The sequence below is a fragment of the Macaca thibetana genome, chromosome 5 (assembly GCF_024542745.1).
Source record: "Macaca thibetana thibetana isolate TM-01 chromosome 5, ASM2454274v1, whole genome shotgun sequence".
NCBI classification, from domain to species: Eukaryota; Metazoa; Chordata; class Mammalia; order Primates; family Cercopithecidae; genus Macaca; species Macaca thibetana.
This window is the reverse complement of record NC_065582.1, coordinates 83,313,294-83,336,854: the sequence shown is the minus strand read 5'-3', so window position 1 is coordinate 83,336,854 and position 23,561 is coordinate 83,313,294. Positions and strand designations below refer to the sequence as shown.

General features: G+C 36.7%; 2 protein-coding genes across 2 annotated transcripts in view; one reads left to right on the top strand and one right to left on the bottom strand.

The window, feature by feature from the left end:
- Positions 1-23,561, bottom strand: part of PPA2 (inorganic pyrophosphatase 2) — a 1,020,900-nt gene that overhangs the window by 172,373 nt on the left and 824,966 nt on the right. The gene's annotated exons all lie outside the window — the stretch shown is intronic.
- Positions 1,818-23,561, top strand: part of ARHGEF38 (Rho guanine nucleotide exchange factor 38) — a 126,242-nt gene continuing 104,498 nt past the window's right edge. The window contains exon 1 of the mRNA XM_050791481.1: positions 1,818-2,158. Coding sequence (XP_050647438.1) covers positions 1,963-2,158 — 196 coding nt within the window. The 5' untranslated portion in view covers positions 1,818-1,962. The remainder of the gene's footprint in view (positions 2,159-23,561) is intronic.

The following is a 23,561-nucleotide window of genomic DNA, read 5'->3' as shown; positions in this document are numbered from 1 at the left end:
ATTCCCTCTGATTTCAAATAATGCTTCTTTTGCCATTTCACAACCCATAAGCTGTGACCTTTCTGAGGCCCATTTCCACAAGTAATGCCATGTCTTTTTCAAGATAAAGGGTTATATTTGCTGTAGTATTTATGCATTTCTTAAGCATTTATCATGTGTAAATTTATGCTACCATTTTTATTAGGTCTTGATCTGCTTTGTATGGTCCATTGGCAAAGTTTCTGAGTGCTGTGTCCTAAACCTCACATTACGCATTAAGTCGTGTAGTTTTAATTGCACATTTTTTCAGTGGTACTATATCTAAATAAATCCCTGGTAGCTACCAGGCAAATATAAATAAGTGTGTATATGCATACATACATTCAAACATATATAATATTAGAACACAACTGAGGCATTTTGACATAAATCCAAAAAAATCCTTTTATATTTTAGAGGTAAATATGCCTTTAAAAGTATTTATTAAATGTACTTGGGAAGATTTATTCAAAAAAGACTATCAATTATATGAAAGAAAAGCCATTCAATACGCCAAGCTATATATAGATGTCTCCTTAATGGGTGAAGATTTGTCATTTATCTTTTAAGATAATCATGTAAATTATATTCAGCCCACACATCCTGAGCTGCGAAATGACTTTTATATCTTTCTCCTTATTTATAAATCTTTTCTAACAGAAGTTATGCAAGATTCAGACTGGTCAGCACACAGCTGGATTTTGGTGGTCCCTTTACAATAGGAGAGAATCCATATTCCTCCTTAGGGCCTTTCTTTTCCTTAATGAAGGCATACAGAGCACTCAGTACATTCCCAGAGCTTCTTAGAATTCCTCCCTTGAGAGATCTCAGGAAATATGAGGAAAAACAACTTCAAAAAAAAAAATTAATGAAAGGCCTATCACTGTTCGCCATTCTCTCTTTCAACAGCTGCCCTATCCTTTCTACTTTCTAGAAGTGTAGTGCCTCTTCAGTTTCAAACATTTTTCCTCTTCTTATATTCCCAAGGTGAGATGCCCTTTTCTGGGACTACACCTATGAAAGGGACAGGGAAAAGATCTTATAGAAATTGAACCCTGACACGGGGCTTATTTTCCTAAGGACCAGAACATAGAAGGACAGGGTGGGACCATGGAAGGATTAATTTCAGGCAAGGGCAGCCTGCGGAGAGTGAGAAATCTGAAAAGGCTCTAGGCCTCTATGGGCATTCCCCTCCACTTCTTTTGCCTGCTGCCAGATGACTCTCACGTGTGAATCCTTATTTCCTCAGGAATGCGGATCAGGGTTTGGCAAGTATGTTTTTAAAAAATAATTGTTGAATGTTCAATGTTCACAGGAAGAAGCATAATTTCGAGTGTGCACAGTAATCACTGAAAATGATTCTGTACTCACTGTTAGGATGCAAATGCAAATTCGTATAGCCCTTGCACTGACTCCGTGGGTCACCTGTGAGTAACTCTAGCCAAAAACCACGCACAAGCCCCAGTCTGCTTCCAGGCAGCAGACCACAACATAGTGTCCTGAGCGCACCTGCACACACCCATGGGCACACATTAAACCCATAAACGGCGGGTTATGCTAACGTGTACTTCCTTCCTCACTGCCTCACCTTGTTCACTTTCCTTTTTCCCCACCCCTCACCCCACACAATGGGATTTTTGTTTGCTTCAGTAGCATGTGACAGCGCAGTCCCTGCTTTGCCTAGCTCTGTGCTGCAAGTCTCTCAGGTAACAGGTGGCAGCTTCCCCTGTTGGATTCTAGGTTTAAAAAAGAATGACCTCATGTGGGTGGAGCTCTGGGACTTCGTAGAGGTGGTGGCAGTCACAGCCAGGTAACCCTGGAGTGAAGCAGTTTAGTTAGAAGGGGGCAGATAAACTCGTCATTCTAGTGGCTTTAACCCTCACCCTGAGGCGCCTTAGCAACCAGTCATTGCCTGCAAGCCTCTAAAGCTTGTCTTTGCCTCATATGGAGCCCAAAGAAGCCACTGGGAAAGAAAACATGGTCACCAAGAAAAAGAATCTGGCCTTCCTGAGGTCCAGACTCTATATGTTGGAGAGAAGGAAGACTGACACTGTGGTTGACAGCAGTGTTTCTGGGGACCAGTCTGGCACCTTGAGGAGGAGCCACTCTGACAGGACCGAATACAACCAGAAATTACAAGGTAACCAAAAAGAAATCAATTGTCCCAGTTACTGCACTCCCTGCTCCATTTCTGCTACGTTTCCATTTGCAAAGAAAACACACAAGACAGAGGAGAAAATCAAATACCACCTCTCCTTCCCACAAAATAAGAAGATGAAAGTAAATGTGACCTGTAAATTATAGGAAAAAATTTTTATCATGTGATTCAATGTTAAAGAGTCAATTCTCAATTACTCTTAATATTGCTGGGGTGTTCTTTTTTTTCCTGGTGAGGGTAATCATTTTTCTTCTACCTTCTTCTTTTCTTCTCTCTTCCCTACCCAACTTAAGAAGTGGGAAACACTAGAAAGCAAATAATTTAGAAACCTACAAAAGATTGTTTATCTCAATGAGTAGATATGTGATATTACACCATGAGTTCTATCTAGGTAATTATACTGAACTGTAATTGTGGTTATCTTAAATAGGGGCATGAAACTATAATCGTGTCTATGAAAAAGAAGGAATGTTATAGTCAGAGAGATGGTATAACAAGATTTGCTGAAATTCACTTAGGTGATCATTTCCTTTGAGTAAATTGAATAATACTGAAATATGGTAAGAAATGTTTAGGAGGCTTATTTTGAATGATATTTGAGGAAATAACTTCAGTTTATTTTGTGATGGTACTAAGATAATTTGGCACAGTTATAATAGCACATTGTGTGTTTCAGGGCCTTAATCTATATCCTGTCCTATCTATCCTTTCTTTCTCTCCTCTGTTTCCTGAAGGTCATTTTTTTCTAGTAAAACTTCATTTTGATGTTGATATTGGGCAGCATTTTATGTCTTCTCTTCAGTACCTGTTATGTGGTCCTCCAGAACTTGCCTCTCCTGCTTTTAGCACAAGGTGTGTTTGAACTCTCATCATCCCACCGTGAGCTGTCGTTTTGTGTTTAAAAACTATGATGAGATCAGAAAGACCGACAGGACATGCTTATATTTAACAAATCTCTTTCCACAAATATGAGCTTAGATTTAGTTATGCAAATTAATTAAGTTAAATAAGTTGCATTAAGTGCATTTAAATTAAATCTAAAAATTATTACTATAAGTTAATATTTAAAAATAAAGTACTGGTAGTTCAGGACTAAAGCACAGCATCAAACTTATCCTCAAATACTTTTTTTTTTTTTAAATGAGGGAGAGTGTTGTTTAATCTTTGAAATTAATTTTTCTCAAGGCAACGGATACATTGGAAAGAATGGATGTCTTAAAATTTCAACTTTTATTTTAGATTCAGGGGGTATATATATGTGTTTGTTACATGAGTATTTTGTGTGATGCTGCGGTTTGGGGTACAAATGATCTCATCACCTGAGTACTGAGCATAGTACCCAGTAGGTAGTTTTTCAGCCCTTGCCTTTCTCCCCACTCCAGTAGTCTCCAGTATCTATTGTTGCCACTTTTATGTCCATGTAAGTCTAATGGTTAGCTCTCACTCATAAGTGAGAACATGCAGTATTTGGTTTTCTGTTCCGGCATTAATTTGCTTAGGATAATGACCTCCAGTTGTATCCATGTTGCTGCAAAGGATATGATTTTGTTCTTTCTTATGGCTATGTAGTATTCCATGATGAATAGGTACCACGAGAATTTAAAATCATACACATTTAGTTTCTAATCCTGGTTCTTCAACTTACTACCAAATAGAACTTCAGCCAATTACTTTAAATATCTGAGCCTAAATTTTCCTGTCTGTGAAAGTGGGACTAATGATACTTGCCACATAATGTTGTTGGGAGATTGAAATTAGATAATTACATAAAACATCTAGTATACTGGCCAACAAATTTTAGGAATAATGGCTACCATAATGATAAAACAGAACTTGCCCAATATTAATCGAAGTTTGTATACCTTATTTCTCTTTTTCAATTATTTCTTGTCCTTTGATAAAGAGACCATGTCTAAAATTCAGGAAAAGCCCATTGCTTTATCCCTAATGACATGTTTTTTCTATCTGAGTTTCACTAATCAGCATCTATCAGAGTCTCTATTAGCAAAATAAAAATAGAAAATAATTTTTGCTACTGACAAATTTTTGCTTACTACATTTACCTAAAAAAATAAGTCTATGACCACACAATAGAGCAGACAGGGGTTGGTTACTTTGCAGAAGACCTCAGGCTTCTTACACACTTCATTTGATTTGTGGCTTTCCTATGCTCTGTTGGAGTCTTTGAAGGTGGAAGGCAAAACTCAGGAGTTAACACATACTTCTAGTCTGTGCTTGAGAAAAATCACCAAGAAGTATAGAGGAGCACATAAGCCATAAAGATAGACTGGCCTCCTGATGAGTAACATTTTAAAAATGTAACCCTTAAAAAAATCCAAGTCTGATTATTGAATGCCTAATAGAGCTTTTAGCATGGTTCGACTAGAACAGCTTTGGCAACAAGGGAAAGCATTTTCGCATTAATGTTCAAAGCAATCAGTTCTGTGTGTTTGTTCTGTGGCCTGTACAATACCCATTATTATGCAGATGAGTCCTAAATCACCTTAAGAAACTCTTTATTATTCAAATGTGAGGGCTTTTCCTTCCCCTTTCTTGGAACTGGCAGTCCCTGGGAGGCACTGAATAAACACCTGGAATGGTTAGAGCCCTCCGATAGATGGCCTAAAGCTCTTGTGAGGTCAAAGAGTGCTTTCAAATACTGGAATTTCTGGCAACACCACATTCCTCAAATTATTTAGCTGGTTATTTGATTAGTTATTTAATTGGTTGTCCTTCAATGCTATATTACTTGAGTAAAATTCACTGTCCTAACTCTCTGGGGAAGCAAGTTCTCTGGGTTCTGGAAAATGTAAGATCTTTCTCTGGCGTTCTTGAGCTTGTCTTTTAACTCATAATACATAGTCTATCTGCTCAATTCAATTTCTCACATCACTTTAATAGCATGAAACTTAAGTTGTGATAACAATTTTTAAAATGGTACGCTGGCTGAATTAAAACGATAGAACATGGCTCCAACGAGGACATACTAAAATCTTTGCAGAAGATTGTGATCACATCAACATAGTCATTCCTACTACGCCTCGAGTAGTACAATAATAGAAAGGCTACCCTTAGGCTCCTTTACTCCTTGAACAGATTAATTCAGTTGACTAGCATTTATTGAATATGTTATACCTTGTTCTTTGAAATTAATTTTTCTCAAGGCCCTTGATACATTGGAAAGAATACAAATTATAAAATCATACACGTTTGGTAAATTGACATTTATTGAATGTTTTATATGCTGTGTCTTGAGGGTTAAAATGAAGAGGAAAAACAGAATATGTGCCAGGAATTACAACTACAAAATCATTAAGAAAACATGTCTGACCTTTACTCCAAAGAGGCTCAAAGTCTGGTTGGGAAAGATAAGACAGGTAAACAAATAAATGCAATAAAGTAGCACGATAGAAGTGGAGGTGGGATCAGTGCGTCCACAAAAGGAGGAAATGGTCTATTCAGGACTGCATGAAGGAGGTTGTCAGAAAATGGTGTTTCTAAGGGATGATAAGGATAGGGATGATGGAAGGTACAGGAAAGAGAAGGACATTTTAACCTCTTCACTGGATTTAGCTGTGTCTGAAATTGTTTTTGTTTCCTTGTTTATCACCTGTTATTGACTGTCGTTCCCCTCCCTTTTCTCTCCCTCCTCTCCCATACACCATGAAAGAAACCCTATCTGTCTTGTTAACTGTTTCATCTCAGCAGCCCAGAATACAGTAAACACTCAGTAACTGTTAAATAGAATGACTTGAATGATCAGGCCCAAGCAGGAAACTGCTGTGAAGAAAGGCACCAAGGCCTGAAATAAGAGCCACTGTATGTATCTAAATATGTAGGGACACATGTTTCTATCAGAAAGATGATTCTTCAGTTAAATGAACATCAGAGATTAAAATGTACAGAATTTGTATAATAAGTAATTCCCAGTGGAAGTCTGTTTCATTCCCAACTCAACCTTTCAGAGCATACAACAACCATATTTCAAGTATTCCTCTTCTATTTGTAACAAGAGCCAACTTAGCTTCCACTAGCTCAATTCCTCATTTCCATTCTACTGGGGGCCGTAGAAATTACCTAAATACAAGAAATTTAGTGGTTGAGTTGTAAAAACTCAAAAAGGGTTTCATAAATACTTATATACATGACCTCCATATTTGAAATATGCCTAATTTAAATAGTTATACAGAAGTGTGTATGTGCATATGCAGATGTGTGTGTGTGTGTATATATATCCAGTATGTAGATATAGATATACATGTATGTGTTCATGTGTGTACTTGAGACACTTTTTTTGCAATGATTAGACTTTTTATTGAAAGTTACTGTAAAATTTAAAGAACAAAAAGAACAAAAGTTTACTAACGTTCAGGAGTCTTTTCTGAAAACCATATATGAATTATGTCACTGATATTATAGGTTTCCTCTCAGTATGGCTACTATGGACTGAATGTTTGTGTTCCTCTAAAATTCCTATGTGAAACCTAATCCCCAATGTGACAGTATTACGAGGTGGGGTCTTTGGGAGGTAATTAGGTATTGAGGGTGAAGCTTTTGTGAATGGGATTAGTGTCCCTTAAAAAAAAAAAACACAAGAGAGAGCTTGCTTCTCTCTGCTCTCAGCCATGTCAGGATACAAGAAGGTGGCTATGTGCAAACCAGGAAGTGGGCTCTCAGCAGGAATAAGATCTGCTGCATTAGGAACAAGATCAACTTGATTCTGGATTTTCCAGCCTCCACAACTGTGAAAAATAAATGTTTGGTAAACTTAAGCCACCCGGTCTCCAATAATATTTGTTATAGCAACCCAAACCAACCAAGACAGGTCGATTACCTTTATCCTCTATGGCCACACTAAACTTCTGTTTAATTTTCTGGCCAATGCATATTTTTGTTTATCCAACACCAGATGAAAAGGTGAGAATATATGGGTAAAATGCTATTACCCATTACCACTGCTGGTAACACAAGGCAAAAATTACTTCTTCATTTCATGGTGGGTCTGTGGTACTTTCTATTTCTGCAAAGGCTATTGTATCATTCTCATTAAGAATGATTATCTTTATGATGCCCAAAGTTGTTTTACTATGGTGCTAAAGATGAACGACCCTACTGTGTGAACTTTATACAAAATAACGTATTGTGCCATGTGGGGACAAGGGGCTCAAATAATAAATTAGACTTGGTAAGATTATGAGGCCATTTAATTTAAAATGTTTTTTAAGAATATAGACAGTCTGTCAGGAAGCAGAAATTAACACGGGAAGACTTGCTGAGTTTTGTTCAAGGCTAAATGAAGAATGGAGTAAAACAAATTGTCCAGCTTCCTGTGCTTGTTTCTATCCCAGTGCTACAAACCCTTTTTGTTCGTGTCTGTTCTTTGATTAGTGAGTAGCTCCTTCCCCTTTATCTTTATCTGTCTTCATACACTCTATAGTGAAATGGGAAGTATTTGAATCAGTAATGTGACACCAGTACAAATAGGTGTGTGTCATAGTTTGAAGGGCGAATCTTTCTAAAAGGCAAGACGCTGTAAAAACTCAGTAACTTTTGTCTTACTTCAGGCATAGAAACCAGTGTAAAGCATGGTATTTTACTTTCCTATTTTTTTCAGTAGAGGCATCTTGCAGTTTTTAGAAGGACCATTTGTGTCAAATAATGTGTGAGTCACAGAAATTGAGACTGAGCTATTCTACTACTACCACATTGTGATGGGCAAATTTATTCCTATGTTTGACTGATATGACTTTAGGCGTAACTTTCTTAAAAGTAGCAAACACAATTTCTAGTTGTGTTTTTTGTTTGTTTGTTTATAAAAATTACGGGTTTATCAAAATGAGACACCAAGCGGAAGAAGGAATGAAAGAAAGGAAGGAGAGAGAGAAGGGGAGAGATAGATAGAAACCAAGCAAGCAGCAAGCATGAATAGAAATACACCTTAAAATAGTAATATAGCTGGAGAAAAGATGGGAGAAAAGCACCCAAGCTACATTCATCTTTGTTTCTGATGACACAGGAAAAGAAAAAAAAATCTCTGTTTATAGAATTACTTTTTCTTGATGCCACAATCATGTTAACATCAGTACCTTTGTGAATATTGATTTCTTGATAAAAGTAAAATTATTGCAAGAGTTACTAAATTTATAAATAGCATCATTCTTAGAAATAGTCAAGACTCAAAGTTATGGCTTATTTGGGAGTCCTACCTTCACTTCTAGACTGTATCTGAGACTGTGGAATTTTCTGTTCAACAGGTCTCAGTACTGGCTCCAACATTTGCTTGGACCTCTTCTTATCCCACGTTCTCAAGGGCAGACTGTGGTTGCTGGTGTGCATGCTCTTAGGCCTAAGGGACAATTGATTACGGAGGTGTTTCTGGAGCTGAATCATGCTGGAGTGTTCAGACCATGCCTACCAGGTTCCTCTGGGTGGGAAAGCTGGTAGAGAGAAGAGTAGGGGGTTCAAGCCTCAAGACTGGGTAGGAATGCATGTGTCCCATGGCCCCCTGCCAAATTTTGGCATAAAACTCTGAGGGATATGAGAAATCTAAATTAGAAATTGGCCTTTCAGGTTGTTATAAAATATATTTATCAAGACAGAAGGATATATCACATTTTATTTAATAGTTTGCCAGCTTGATTTGTAACTTTTGAATATGCAGATTTGGTATGTTGGCCTCTATCTGTATCCTTGCTGCAGGTCCCACAAAGGAGGCAGCTATGTGTGGTTTTTGACTGTAATCTATTTCAGGATATAACCCTTCTTCTACACTAGGTTGTGAAAGTAAGAGGGAAGGCAAGGGAAGGGAGAGATTGAGTATTAATGTTATGTTATCTGCTAGGAACTATGCTAGCCAGACACTGTCACACACACTGTTACTGAATCCCAACATCTCGTCTCTTCAGTTCTGATTTTATCATTGAGAAAAACAGGTGGTAGGCCTTGGGTTTGAGATGTCACATGCTTGAAATATTTGCAAAATAGAATGAATTTAATTAGTTGACTCAGTAGGTATTTTATACATATGATTTACTAAGAAGTCAAAGCCATTTGATGGTTGCAGCACATGTTTTGTAATGTGATGACATTTCTCCGCTACCATAATAAAGCTTAACTTGCTGTTTTTCACTTTGGAATATATATTCTTTCTTTTGACTTATAGTGGCATGTCCCTGCCAGAGTGTCACTGTTTAATAAATACGTTTTTTGTTTAGTTGTCAGGGAACAAAATTACAAAGGTAGGTTAAGCAAACCTGTCTTATAGTAATAGCTTAATGATCTCCATTTCCTGCTTCATTGAGTATCTTGACACTGAAACTCATCTTTCTTTAATTTTATGCCTGTTGTTATTTATTTGCATCTCAATAAAACTTAATATCTATCAGAATAACTGAGAGTCCTATTCTACAGCAATGAGAGGAGGCAATACATTTGCAAATGAAAAGAATGGAGTTGTATGGGGGAAACAAGCAACTTTTTATCTGAGTAGGTGATATTTCAGTAGAATTCTATGAAGTCAGCTTAAATTGTGAGTCATAACTTAAATGCAGCAGGAACATAGAGTGCTATGATTAAAAGCCTTTGTCCAAAGTTTTCTGAACAATATTTTTCTTGATTAATGAATCAGAGTATAAATGAATACTCTAAGATACCTGCATTGAAGCCCCCAATAGAGGATGCAATCTTAGACTGACATACAATTCTCACTTAAAGAAGAAAACTTAAAGGTCATGTCATCTAGCTACTACTCTAAGTATTGTGAGTCATTATAGCACCTCACAGAAACTGTCTTTCCTGAATGCTTCTTAATGTTAGGTCTCCAATGTCCCTACAAAAAGCCATCACAGATTTCTCCTTCTGTGTTTGTTGTGAAATGGTTGATGAAGACATTGTTTACCTCTCTCAGTGCCATCCAGATTTTATTCAATGGAAAATTGACTCTCCTTAAGAATAAAAACATATCCCCTCCCAGATAAAAACAAGCCATTTACTATATTTAGCTGCTGGGAACTTAGGGTCAAATTTGGTTTTGTTCCCTGGCCTTTATATTAGCTATTTTGTCTGTCTAAAAGTTTCTTTCCCATATAGGCAGGGTCTGGTGGCTCATGCCTATAATCCCAGCACTTTGGGTGGCCAAGGTGGGTCTATCGCTTGAGCCCAGGAATTTGAGACCAGCCTGGGCAACATGGTGAGACCCTGTTTCTACTAAGAAAAAAAAAAAAATTGGCTGGGTGGTGGTGCATGCCTGTAATCCCAGCTACTCGGGAGGCTGAGGCACAAGAATCACTTGAACCTGGGAGGCAGAAGTTGCAGTGAGCTGAGATCGTGCCACTGCACTCCAGCCTGGAGTCTCAAAAAATAAAAAAATTTAAAAAATAAATAAATAAATGACATAATAAAATAAAATAGAAGTTTCTTTCCCCAAATCTCTGCAAGTGTGGATTTTTATCACTGAAGTATCTGTTCACCCTTTTTGGGAGTCCCTCCCTGACCATCCGACCTAAAGTGATGTAGGTGAGGAAATACTTTTCCTCTATCCTCTTAAATTCTGTGACCAGGACCTGTGAATTATACAGACAAAAGACATACTAACAAAAGAAAAAGCATACAAGTTTTACTTGAGGTTAATATTTTTATGTGTCATGGTGGGCTTTGTAGAAAGAAAGAGGTAAAAACCTCAAAGAAGCAGTTAGACCTAGGGGCTTATATAACATTTTAACAGAGTCATAAATTGTGGAGATATGATAAAGCCAAAGTAAAAGAGTTTAGGGTTGGGGAAAGAAATTGTGGAAAAGTGACTAGGAAATACATGGGAGAAGCTAATGGAAGATAAGGGTTATTTTTGTAAGATTTGTTTGTGTAGGCTCATCTCTGTGTCAACTCCCTGTCTGTGATGATAAGAATATTCCCTTCTTGGTGATACAGGGAGGGCACTTTTCTCATGGTAAACTTACACTCTGCTTTTAAGTAAAAAAGGAAAAGGCAGAGAGCCCTTCCTGCGTCTGCTATTGAGCATCTCCAGCTCAAAATAATCAATATCCCAAAGTGGCATATTTAGGGATGGCGTGTTCTGATCCCCCTCAGTGGCTTTCATACTACCTATTACTCTATTAAATTATACTGCTTTATTCTATTTTTGGCTTTTGCTGTCAATTGAATATAACTCTCCTTGGGGAAAAAGACTTAGCATTTAAGCAATGCCTGGTATACAGTTATTCTGCTCAATGACTATTTATTGAATGACTTTATAATATCCAATGAATAATTACAACTATATTGATCCTGATGACATACTTGCTTTTACAATTCTGTCATTCTCACTTTCCCACTATGTAATGGTAGTTAACTTTCACTTAACTTCTTTACATTCTTTTCCTGTAAAGAAAGATTATAAATAAATACATTTAATTAAAGAAGAGAATAGAGTTTCCTGACCAAGAAAAATAGGATCTCTTTTTAAATGAATTTATTCAACAAATATTTGCTAGGTATTCACATGTGCCAGGTATGACTAGATCCTAAGAATATTTTTTTAAATATCAGAAGCACACCCAGCCCAATGAGTGAGACAGGCTGTGAACAAATTATTGTAGTAACATAATAAGTGCCTGAAGTATACTGCAAATTGGGTTTCCGAGTTGCAAATTCTGAAATAGAGATTAGGGTGGAGGGGACTTACTAGGAAACATTCTTGGACCACCACCTGGGGAAGAAAAGGGAAGGACATAAGCCTGGGCAGAGGGAGAGGCCGAGCTGTGATGTGGTCTCATTGGAAGCTTTAGCCAACTCTGAAGGGAGTTCTAAAGATGGATGATTTTTTGGAGTTGTCCCCAGTGTTGTGAAGGTCCTGGGCCCTTGTATCACACTTTATGTTTGGGGATGTGGCTATCTTGGGAAAGGGCATGACCTGAGAGGTGCTCTCATCTGGGATAATTCCTAAAGAGGGCATATCTGCTGGTTGTACTCCTGGCAGCTGAAATAATAATTTATCCCTTCCTTTAAGGGGAACTGGTACTAACATGGCATCCACCACATATTAAGTGGTTATTACTATTAGAGACATAAATAAAGCAATACAGGAGCTATGATAAGAAAGAACTTAATTGTACCTCTGAAATGCCAAAAGAAAATACATTGAAATCTGATTCTTGAAATCCAATTAGGACTTTTAGGGCAGAAGGCATTCCAGGCAGAGGGATTATGCTGGTCCTCATACATAGGACAAGGTAATAATACTAGTTTTTGTGTTTGGGGATTTCTAAATGGAAGAGCAGGTACAAACACCAACTGAACATCTGTAGTAGGCACTTAAGTGCAGTACGTCATTTCATGCCCTTAGCAACTTTGCAAAAAAGTTATTGCCATATATTTATAGATGATAAAACAGAGGTTAAGAGAGGTATAGGCATTCTCCCAGTGGTCACATAGCTATTAACAGTAACTGGTGAAGTGAGAGTTTTCCTGAGGTACTGCTTGGCTCCAAAGTCAGTGCTTTTTCAACTATCATGCAATTTTCCCGTTCTAACCTTAGTTTTTAGTAGTAGTACCTGTTTTGTGGTTTGCTCTTAAGAAAGCAACTGATTTTAATAAATCTTTGAACAATACTCACAAGCATCAAGAGAACCGTAAGTTCTGCCAATACATTCATCTGCAATCTTGAAGTGAACAGTGACCAACAAGTATTTTTCAGTAGCTGTGTTATTTTATGCTTCTCAACAAAATGTTCTATATGCTTGGAAATTAGAAAGATATGCACTTGCATTGAATAAGGTCTATACTTCACAGAACCACTAAAATATTCTACTCTAAAAAAACAAAACTGATTATCTGAATTATCTAGTCTTCGAAAACTCCTTGTCATCACTAACTACAGAGTACTTACCTGGATTAGGGTGCTTGGTGAAAGACTGGGTCAGAGTGTCAAACGACATGGCTCCTTTGCTTAACACTCCTCATTGCTTTTCATTTTTCTATAGCTAGCAGCGGTACCCAAAGAGGGGAATATATAAACCCCAGGAGATTTTACAATCTATTGTGCAAAGAAAAAAATAAGTTTGTTTTTCAGTATAGCTCTTTGAAAATATTTATTGTTGTGTATGCTTCATAATGTGTATGATACATTAATACTATACATACATTAGAGGTGTATACACAGAACAGTTTAACTGACACAATAAAAACATTTGCATGAAATTCTGACACGCTACTACATGGATGATCATCAAAGACATTGTGCTAACTAAAATAAGCTAGGCACAAAAGGACAAACACTATGTGATTCTACTTATATGTGGTACATAGAGTAGTCAGATTCATAGGGACAAAAAATAGAATGGTGGTTTCCAGGGGTTGGGGGAAGCAGGAAATGGGGAGTTATTGTTTAATGGGTAGAATTTCAATTTGGGAAGATGAAAAAGTTCTAATGATTGCACAATAATGTGAATGTATTTAATGCTACTGAACTGTTTACTTAAAAGTAGTTAACATGGTAAATTTTATGTCATGAATATTTTGCCACAATAAAAAAATAATTAAAAAGTTTGGTGGCCCCTGGTTTGCAGCATTAAAATGGAATGTAAGGCTTTTCCCAATTTGACTCTGTCTCTTCTCTGGCCTGGAGGACAGTGTTACTTTTGTCAATGAAAAGAGTCAAACTCTGTGAAATATTTGAAGATATTTATTCTGAGCCAAATATGAGTGGCCAATGACCTATGACACAGCCCTCAGGAGATCCCGAGAACATGTGCCCAACGTGGTCAGCCTACAACTTGGTTTTATACATTTTAAGCTTGGGTCAGGAAAGGTGGGACAACTGGGGGCTTCCAGATCATAGGCAAATTCAAAGATTTTCTGGTTGGCAATTGGTTAAGTTATTATCTAAAGACCTGGAATCAATAGAAACGAATGTCAGAGTTAAGATAAGGGGTTGTGGAGACCAAGGTTTTATCATACAAATGAAGATCCCAGGTAGCAGGCTTCAGAGAGAATAGACTGTAAATGTTTCTTACCAGACTTAAACAATCTGTTCTGTGGGTCTTCAGATCAGTTTTAATGTTAATGTTAATTCAGCTGTGTCTGAATTCGAACAGGGATGACGGAATAATGAGGCATATCCAACTCCCCTTTCTCATCATGGCCTGAATTAGTTTTCCAATTTAACTTTGCAATGCCCTTGACCAAGAGGAGGGGTTTATTCAGATGGTTGGGGAACTTAGAATTTTATTTTGGTTTCCATCATGCAGGACAGTTCTACTTTGGACTGGTATGACTTGATAAGGAGGGCTCACCCCCATCCCAGTTGTTTTATAAACCCTGACTCATCTTTCTATGTCTAACCTTCTCAGTCATTACCCCTAAAGGATATTCATGTCTCACGCCCTCTCTATATGTCACATAGTTGGTATTTACATGTCAATATCTCTCTCAGTTGAACTTCTTGAAGACAGGCATATTTATATCTATAGTTCCTAGAAAAGTTGGTATGTACTCAATTACTATGTTTGTTGAGTTAATGAGTGAGTAAATGAATACATGAATAAACAATCAATGAATGGTGTGGCAGTTGTGCGGTGAAAGTCCTGGTGAATAAAGGAGGCCCTTCTCCGTGGCTCATTCCATCTCAGCCAGCTCTTGATTACCTCTTCTCTGGCTTCAGGGTCACAGCACCTGGTTATGAATCTAACTCAGCTGAAGGAATTATTTATCCATTTTTCTCATGTCTCACATTTCTCTTCTCTATACTATGTTCTGTTGAATCATCCTTTAAAATTCTGCCATCATTAGCAAGGGCATAAAAAAAATCACATCTACCCATGTACTGGAGAACTGATAAGTTATTCCTCTGAACATAATATCACATTTTCATAACCAGATATAGATATAGAAATTAAATTATTTTTGTTCTGAGATAATCAAACATTCTAAGTGATTTTCTCATTTCCTTCTTTCTGTTAACCAGATCCATACATCTAAAACTATAAATAACATATTTGAAATACTCAGCATTTGAAGAGCTTGTTAATGCCACTCCAATCAGACATTTAGGATTGTCATTGTGTTACAATGGTGCTACTGTTTTTAAACTATTGAAAACTTTACTAAATATTTTTTAAAATACTGCAATTATAATCTCATAGTATGCTTTTGCTTCTTTATTATGAGCATTTCTGCATAGAAGTAAAATATTAACTTAAGATGTAAAATTACATTGCTTTTAATAAACGAATCCTTGGAAAAAAGGCAGAACAACTCTGAGAAATATGAAGCTTCATTAAATTGCAGTTGTGAGCAAACATTTTTAAGTGTTTGTTTTTTTATATATAGAATATAAGAATCATACAATTGTAGTTAGATTTTTCTTTCAGTGAATCATAAATCAAATAAGATTTTGGAATGGGTTAAATCTATAAGAAAAGCTCAAATTCTATATCTTTTTTGCTATGTGTTCTTATAAGTGTGTGCAAATGAAAAACAAAAAAAAATTCAAATCATAATTTGATCTTATTTTCAAAATATCCTTTTCCACATTTATATGTTTACGTTCAAACCCTGATGACCTTTTCTGCCCTCATATTACCTCATGTGTAGTAAAGAGTATGTTAATATATTCACTGTGTATACTATATGCATATATAATGCACACTTATGAAAAATATATGTGTGTATATACATACACTGATGCATCAATCACTGTTTTGTATATAGTGTTTGGAACCTGTGACCTGCAATAATTAACTAAGTTGAACTAAAAGAGTCTGTTTCAATTGGTTGAAAGGAAAACTAACTCTGTTTCTCATTTTTCTAAAATGGGTAAAAAATGGAGAATTGTATTCCTCTACATCTAAACCTATATAAAAGTTTTAGTGATAAAAAGTGGTGTGTGGAAGCAAGAATGCTCTGATAATTTTCCCAGAAATTATTTCAAACTTACCTTTACCTTGAATTCATGCAGTACTGGAAGAAAAATCAACACAAAACAAAACAATGATAGGATCAGCCTTCACTATTGTACCATGACTTGCTTCTCTTTAAGTTTCTGCTCAAAAATCACCTTAGTAATGAGGTCTTCTTGACCTTTCTATACAATAGTAACCACCAGCAGCACCTGCTTTATTTTTCTTCATAGTGCCTTGTCACTATCTGGTAGCTATATGTTTCCTTATTAACTGGTTTATTGTTTCTCTTCTATCATTAAAATTTAAGTTTCATAAGGGCTGAGGTTTTTCTCTCTTTTTTCTTTTTTTTCATTGCTCTATTGCTAGCATCTAGAACAGGATTTCTCAATATTTATGCTACTAATTCTTTGTTGTGGGGAGTGGTCCTGTGCATTGTACGATATTAGCAGAAGTATGACTACCAGGTGCTGGTAGCCACCCCTGACCGCAGCCGTGAGAACCAAAAAACTACTCCAAACCTTGCCAAACATCCTCTGGGGTGGGGGAGATGTACAATTGCCAGATTAAGAACCACAGGTCTAGAACAATGCACGGCACAATGAACACTCAATAAATATTAGCTGAATGAAAGAACAAATGGATAAAAGCAGTATTTCTTATCCAGCCAAAATTTTGCATTCTCAATAATAGAACAATCACAAGAGGATAATTGAATACAGGGAGGCCTTTATCAAGTCAAGTTTCCCTTCTATTCAGGGCTCAGAATCTTCCCCTTTTCACTCATCTTCTGCTAAAGACTTTAAATAAAAACATTTTCAGAAGCACTCATTTATTTAACTACTAATTGCTCTGTCTGTGCTATGCTGCTCACTGTTGGAGCCTGTAAATTCAAACCAATGCCACTTAAGTATTTTTCAAGACACATAAGCTTTGTTTAATTCCTTTTTGAAATCCACTAATCTACTTTCTGTGCCAATTAGCAGTCAGAGGAAATAAATCACATACCCTTCCAATGAGGATAAAATATTCCCAGCCCCAATGTTTGAGCTTTCAAATTCAGAGTCGTGGAGGGTCTGTTCCTCCACATTTTCACTTAATACCTCACTGGCTCCTCTCCAAACCCTGTCTGACATGCAATTATTTTCAACCTATTTCACAGAAGGCTGCTCCATTCATCTTTCTGTGGGTCATATTTCCATTGAAACTGATTTTAAAAGATAAAAGGTTTTACTGTGTGAAACTTATGTCGGTAGGGTTCAACGCAATGCTAAGCCAAGGTTTTTTTGGGTTTATGGGGGCAGATATGAAATTGGCAGCAGGGAGAGGGATGAAAGAACATTTATAGTCATATCTGGGGGTTTCGTAATGATCTGTCTGGAATAAAACCGTAGATTGAATTATGGGTGGGTGTTTGCACCATATGGGTAGAAAGGGAATTGGGCTGATAGAGGCAGGGAGGGAGTGTTGGTCAGAAGTTCTGAACTCAATTTCTGGCTTTGTTACTTGAGGTAGAAGACTTACTCTCTCTAGAAATTAGCTTCCTTTTTTAATATAATGAGATAGAGCTGAGCAGAACTTATCACCTTATCTCCTCTGCCTGCTCTTTTCCCATTGTTCCCTATTTCTTTAAATGGCACCGTGACCCAGTTAACAAGTCAGAAATCTGAGAGTCAGCTTTGACTTCTCCTTTACCCTCCGCATTGATTACTCACCAGTTCATGCTAATTTCACCTCTTGAATTTCTCTTGATCTGTTCAGTTCTTTCTATCTTCTTGGCAATTAGACTAAGCTTAACTCCCTCCTTCTTTCCCCTAGTGACTAGACTGTCCAGGCGAAGAGCCACTTCAATACTCACAGGCTTGCTCCTCACCCTCCCCTCCCAAATCTAGTTCTGTGGAGGCCAAAGTGATCTTGCTAAGAGAATCTAATCATGCCCCTCATTTATTAAAAAATTCATCATTGTCGAGATCTGTCTCCTGAGAATTTCTCTAGACTCATCCCCTTTTCACAACCTCTATCACTTGTAATTCAGCTGCCCTGAGCTGTTTTCACATCTTTTTTTTTGCCACCAAGACTTTAAATACACTATTTCTTTTGCTCATGACACTTTTGCATCTCTCTTCACCTTGTGCTACCTCTTTCAGATTTCAACTGTGTCACTTCTCCAGTAGGACTGACATCCAGGCTGTGCTATGCTTGCATGAGTCACAGGTTATTATAATTATATGTGTACTACGGTTTTAATTTTTTTAAATTTTTGTGGGTACATAGTAGGTGCATATATTTATGGGTTACATGAGATAATTTGATACAGGCATGCAAGGCATAGTAATTCCATCAGGATAAATCACCTCAAGCATTTATCCTTTGTGTTACATATAATCTAATTAAACTCTCTAGATATTTTGAAATGTACAATTAAATTATTTTTTATTGTAGTCACCCTATTGTGCTATCAAATACTGGGCCTTACTTATTCTTTCTATTTTTTTGTACCCATTAATCATCCCCCTTTCCTCCACTATCTCCCCCAAACTACCCTTCCCAGCCTCCGGTAGCCATCTTCTTTTTGTTTTTGAGATGGAATTTCGTTCTTGTTCCCCAGGCTGGAGTGCAAATGGCGCGATCTCGGCTCACCGCAACCTCCACCTCCTGGGTTCAAGCGATTCTCCTGCCTCAGCCTCCTGAGTAGCTGGGATTACAGGCATGCACCACGACACCCGGCTAATTTTGTATTTTTAGTAGAGACAGGATTTCTCCATGTTGGTCAGATTGGTCCTTAGGGGATCCTCCTGCTCTGGCCTCTGAAAGTGCTGAGATTACGCACCTGGCCTGCCATCCTTTTATGATCTATCTTCATGAGTTCAATTGTTTTATTTTAATTTTTAGCATCCACAGATAAGTGAGAACATACAAGGTTTGTCTTTCTGTGCCTGACTTATTTCACTTAACATAATGGCCTCCAGTCCCATCCATGTTGTTGCGAATGATGGGATATTATTCTTTTTATGGCTGAATAGTAAGTACTCCATTTATACCAGTTTTTAAATACTGACCAATATTTTAAAATGCAAGGTGATTTGTTTGCAGAATCTTTCTGGAATAATTCTTAATCTTTTAGATTTGTCTCACTCAACTCTTAATATAACAGCAGTGCTTTGGCAACTCGACTTTATAAAATTATTTCAAAACATTAAAGCAGTTTTCACAGAAACATACACATGCTATTTTACTCTCATATTTCATTAATTTATGTAAGTTTAGTTAAAGTAATATAATTACAAAGAAGTACAACTGACATAATGAGGTCAGTTGTTGAACACAATTAAATCTTGAAAAATATACCCCTTGATTGTTAAGTGGAGAAGTACATAGACATCAGTTTGTGTATTTTAGGGAGAGAATGGAAAAATGTTGATTTATCTTATGACTTTAATACCCTGTCTTTACTTCTAGGTTATACATATCTTGATGATAAGAGCTGTTATTTATTCATTATAGTATACACAACACAAAGCACAATATCAACTCAATAACCAATATATTATTTAAAAAATTAATATTAAATTAGATATAAGGTTTTTTAACTCCAAAGACTATGGAATTTGTAAAATCGTTAGCTTCAAATTCTAATATTCTTTGATTTGTATGTAATCATAAACATATTTGTGTTGTGATGAAATTATATATTAGTTAATGGCTAGGTTCTTATGTTGTATTATCTTTGTGTTCTCCACAGTCAAATGACTGTGAAAGTTGCTCAATAAGTATGTATCAAATGGTGTATGTGTGCCTGCCTGGTCGGTTGTTGGGAGTATGAGAATGTTTCAACATTCTCGAGGTATGTCTTTATTAGCAGCATGAGAACAGACTAATACATACTGCATTTTGTTTATAAAAGTGCATATTCCTGAAAATTATTTTTAGGGTGAGGGCAAGTGTTGTTAAGTAAGGCATTAAACAAAACCTTAAGCTTGGTATATGAAATTATTCACTACAACTATTCTTTACTAAGAGATCAGTAAGATTTCAATACAATTAAGAAAATCTAAATTCAGGATTATTTATTGGTAGTTATTGAAAAATAATATCAGAGGGGAAACTTAATCTAAGTAAACAATGACTTAGAATTTTAAAAGTAATAATAAGTTGTGTACTTTAGCAGGACACAGCTATTTAATCATCTCCTTGCCCATTAAACTTGTTTGAAAAGCACATTTTCAGTGAATTCTCAGCAACTTATTTGCATTGATGATTTAGCTTTGGGGTAAATGGGAGAGATTCAGATTTTTAAAATTCAGATGTTATTACATTATGCCAAACAACATGCAAGGGCTATATCCCTAGCTCATTTGAATTCAGCCTGAATAATAGCAGTGCACATTAGGCCTGGTGTTGAACCGACTTCGTAGCAGTCTTTGCTGTTTTTGCTTTTCCCAGCCAAGGAGGGCAATTTCCTGATAGATGCTCAATTTCCCCTCTTGCCCTTGGAACATTTCCAAGGAAAAGTAAAAGAGGGAAAGCAGGTGCAGCCATTCAGAACCAGATACAGAATAATGGCAAGTAAATCATGGTCATAAAATCAATGACTGACATTTTTTGAGAGATTTCTGGTGTGTCAGACATTGAGTTAAGCAATTTTCACGCTTTATCTCACTTCTCACAACCTCCTAGCAGTGAGCAGTGGTTAACATCCAGGTTCAGGAGCCAGACTGGCTCAGGTTTGAATCCTGGCCCGCTACTTTCAGTAGTGTGACCTTGGGCAAACTACTTAACCTCTGTGTGTGTCAGCTTCTGCATGTGTAAAAGGAAGGGAATATATATACATCTTACTGTGTTTTTGTGAAGATTGAAGAGCAAATGCAAAACAAACTCAGTGTTTGCACTAAAAAATGTTAGCTTTTATTATCATTAATATAATTATTATTGTTATTCTCCTTCTACAGTGAAGCAATTTCGTGAAGCCAGATGACTTGGTCCAGGTCACACAGGAAGTGGGTGTCATTGCTCAGAACTGAACTCTGTGCCTCTCTGTTCAGCAAAATTCCACTACATAGAACATAATGTACCATGATCACAACAGTTCCAGGCAGGGAGTGAAGAGAGAGAGCCCAGACTTCGGAGCTAAGCACATAAAATTTGAATCCCAGCTCTTCTGCATATTCTATGAATCACTGGATATATTTACATACACTCACTGTATTCAGTTTCATCTCTAAAATTAGCGTAATATCCCATTTTTAGAGTTGTGAGAAAGATAATAAATAATGCATATTTTAAAAACTGGTAAATAAAAAGTTCTTGAAACTGGTTGCTCTTATTATAGGCTTTCACAATACATTATAATCAAATATAATTGCAGTAATTCTGTATAATGCTTTAATATCAAAAATAATTTGGGGGAATATACACATTTATAAACAAAATACAGTATGTATTAGTCTGTTCTCATGCTGCTGATAAAGACATACCTGAGACTGGGTAATTTATAAAGGAAAGAGATTTAATTGACTCAGAGTTCCACAGGGCTGGGGAGGCCTCAGGAAACTTACATTCATGGCAGAAGAGGAAGCAAACACATCCTTCTCATGGCGACAGGAAGGGGAACTATGAGTGAAAAGGGGGTAAAAGTCCCTCATAAAACCATCAGATCTTGTGAGAACTCACTCACTGTCCAAGAACAGCAGCCTAGGGGTAACCATCCTTATGGTTCAATTACCTCCCACCAGGTCCCTCCCATGATATGTAGGGATTATGGGATCTACCTTTCAACATGAGATTTGGGTGGGGACACAGCCAAACCATATTGTGGTATATATACACAATGGAGTATCATCAGCCTTAAAAGGAAAGGAAATTCTGATAACTTGATACAACATCAATGAACCATGAGGAAAATGATACAACATAGATGAACCTTGAGTACATTCTGCTAACTGAAATAAGCCAGACACAAAATAACAAATACTGTATGACTCTACTTATATGAGGTACATAGTAGTCAAATTCATAGAGACAAAAACAGAATGATGGTTGCCAGGGTCTGGAGGGAGGAAGGAATGCATGAGTATTGTTTAATAGGTATAAAATTTGTTTAGAAAGATGAAAACATTCTGGAGATGTTTGGTGGTAATGGGTTGGCCAACAATGTGAATGCATTTAATGCCTCTGAACTGCACACTTAAATATAGTTAACATGGTACATTATATGTCATGTGTATTTTACTACAATGAAAAAGTCAGAGAAAAAATAATATATCCATCTATAGGAGGAAAATTTTGTTATTAAAATTATTGAAATGAGAATTGCAGTCCTAAAATGAACTCATGCCTTTTTTTTTTTTTTTTTTTTTCTGAGATGGAGTCTCGCTCTGTCACCCAGACTAGAGTGCAATGGCGCGATCCTGTTTCACTGCAATCTCTGCCTCGTGGGCTCAAGTGATTCTTCTGCCTCAGCCTCCCAAGTAGCTGGGATTACAGGCACCCACCACCATGCCCAACTAATTTTTTATATTTTTAGTAGAGACAGGATTTCACTGTGTTGGCCAGGCTGGTCTCAAACTCCTGACCTCAGGTGATCCACCTGCCTCGGCCTCCCAAAGTGCTGGGATTACAGGCATGAGTCACCGTGCCCTGCCTGCTCATGCCTCTTTAGGAAGGTTTTTGATCTTTTGCGTTGAATTCCTCCAATAAGTGACTTCAGTCTTTATATTTCAAAATAGTGAGAAGGAGTGCATGACTATTCTTACCCACACATATATTCCTATTCGAATTGGCGGATGAGTATTTATCAATGTAGATACTATTCTAACAATACTGTCAGAGGAGAAATAATATTGTTGTGACACCAAGGGAACATTTTTATTATACACATTACCTTGAAATAACATTTTTGCCAGGAAATTTGATGCAGCATACATATGGTGCCTGATAGAAAGAAGCCAGGTAAAAGTACATTAGTCCTGTGTGCTGCACATGATATATAGTCAAACAGCCTGTGAGATAGAAGGATATCATTAACTATGAAGGTCATTCCATCACCAGTATAATGTTTGGAACAAAGATGTATTCAGTTATGCTGTTTACTCTATTTATACTTCAACTCCTCGTCTTTATAAACCTGCCTTTCTATGTGATTTTTAAAACTCCCAGAATATTTTTTTTTTTCAGAAGAGAAGATCTGTCTTGTTTAAACTGCCTTGCACTCCAAATTCAAATCAAAACCATTATGAATTTTAAAGCATGACTTCTTCTGACATTGAAACTTTTCTTTTTTTCCAATTACTACTACAACTGTTAAAATTTTGGAAAAATATTTTAGTATGCCCAGGAAGCCTTGCTATGTCTATTCTATTTGCATTTGTTTCACAGTCTCATTAGGTTCATTTTCCCCCTAATTTTTCATTTGTGGTAAAATGCACATAACAACATTTACCATTTTAGCCACTTTAAAGTGTACAGTTCCATGGCATTAAATGCATTCATAGTGT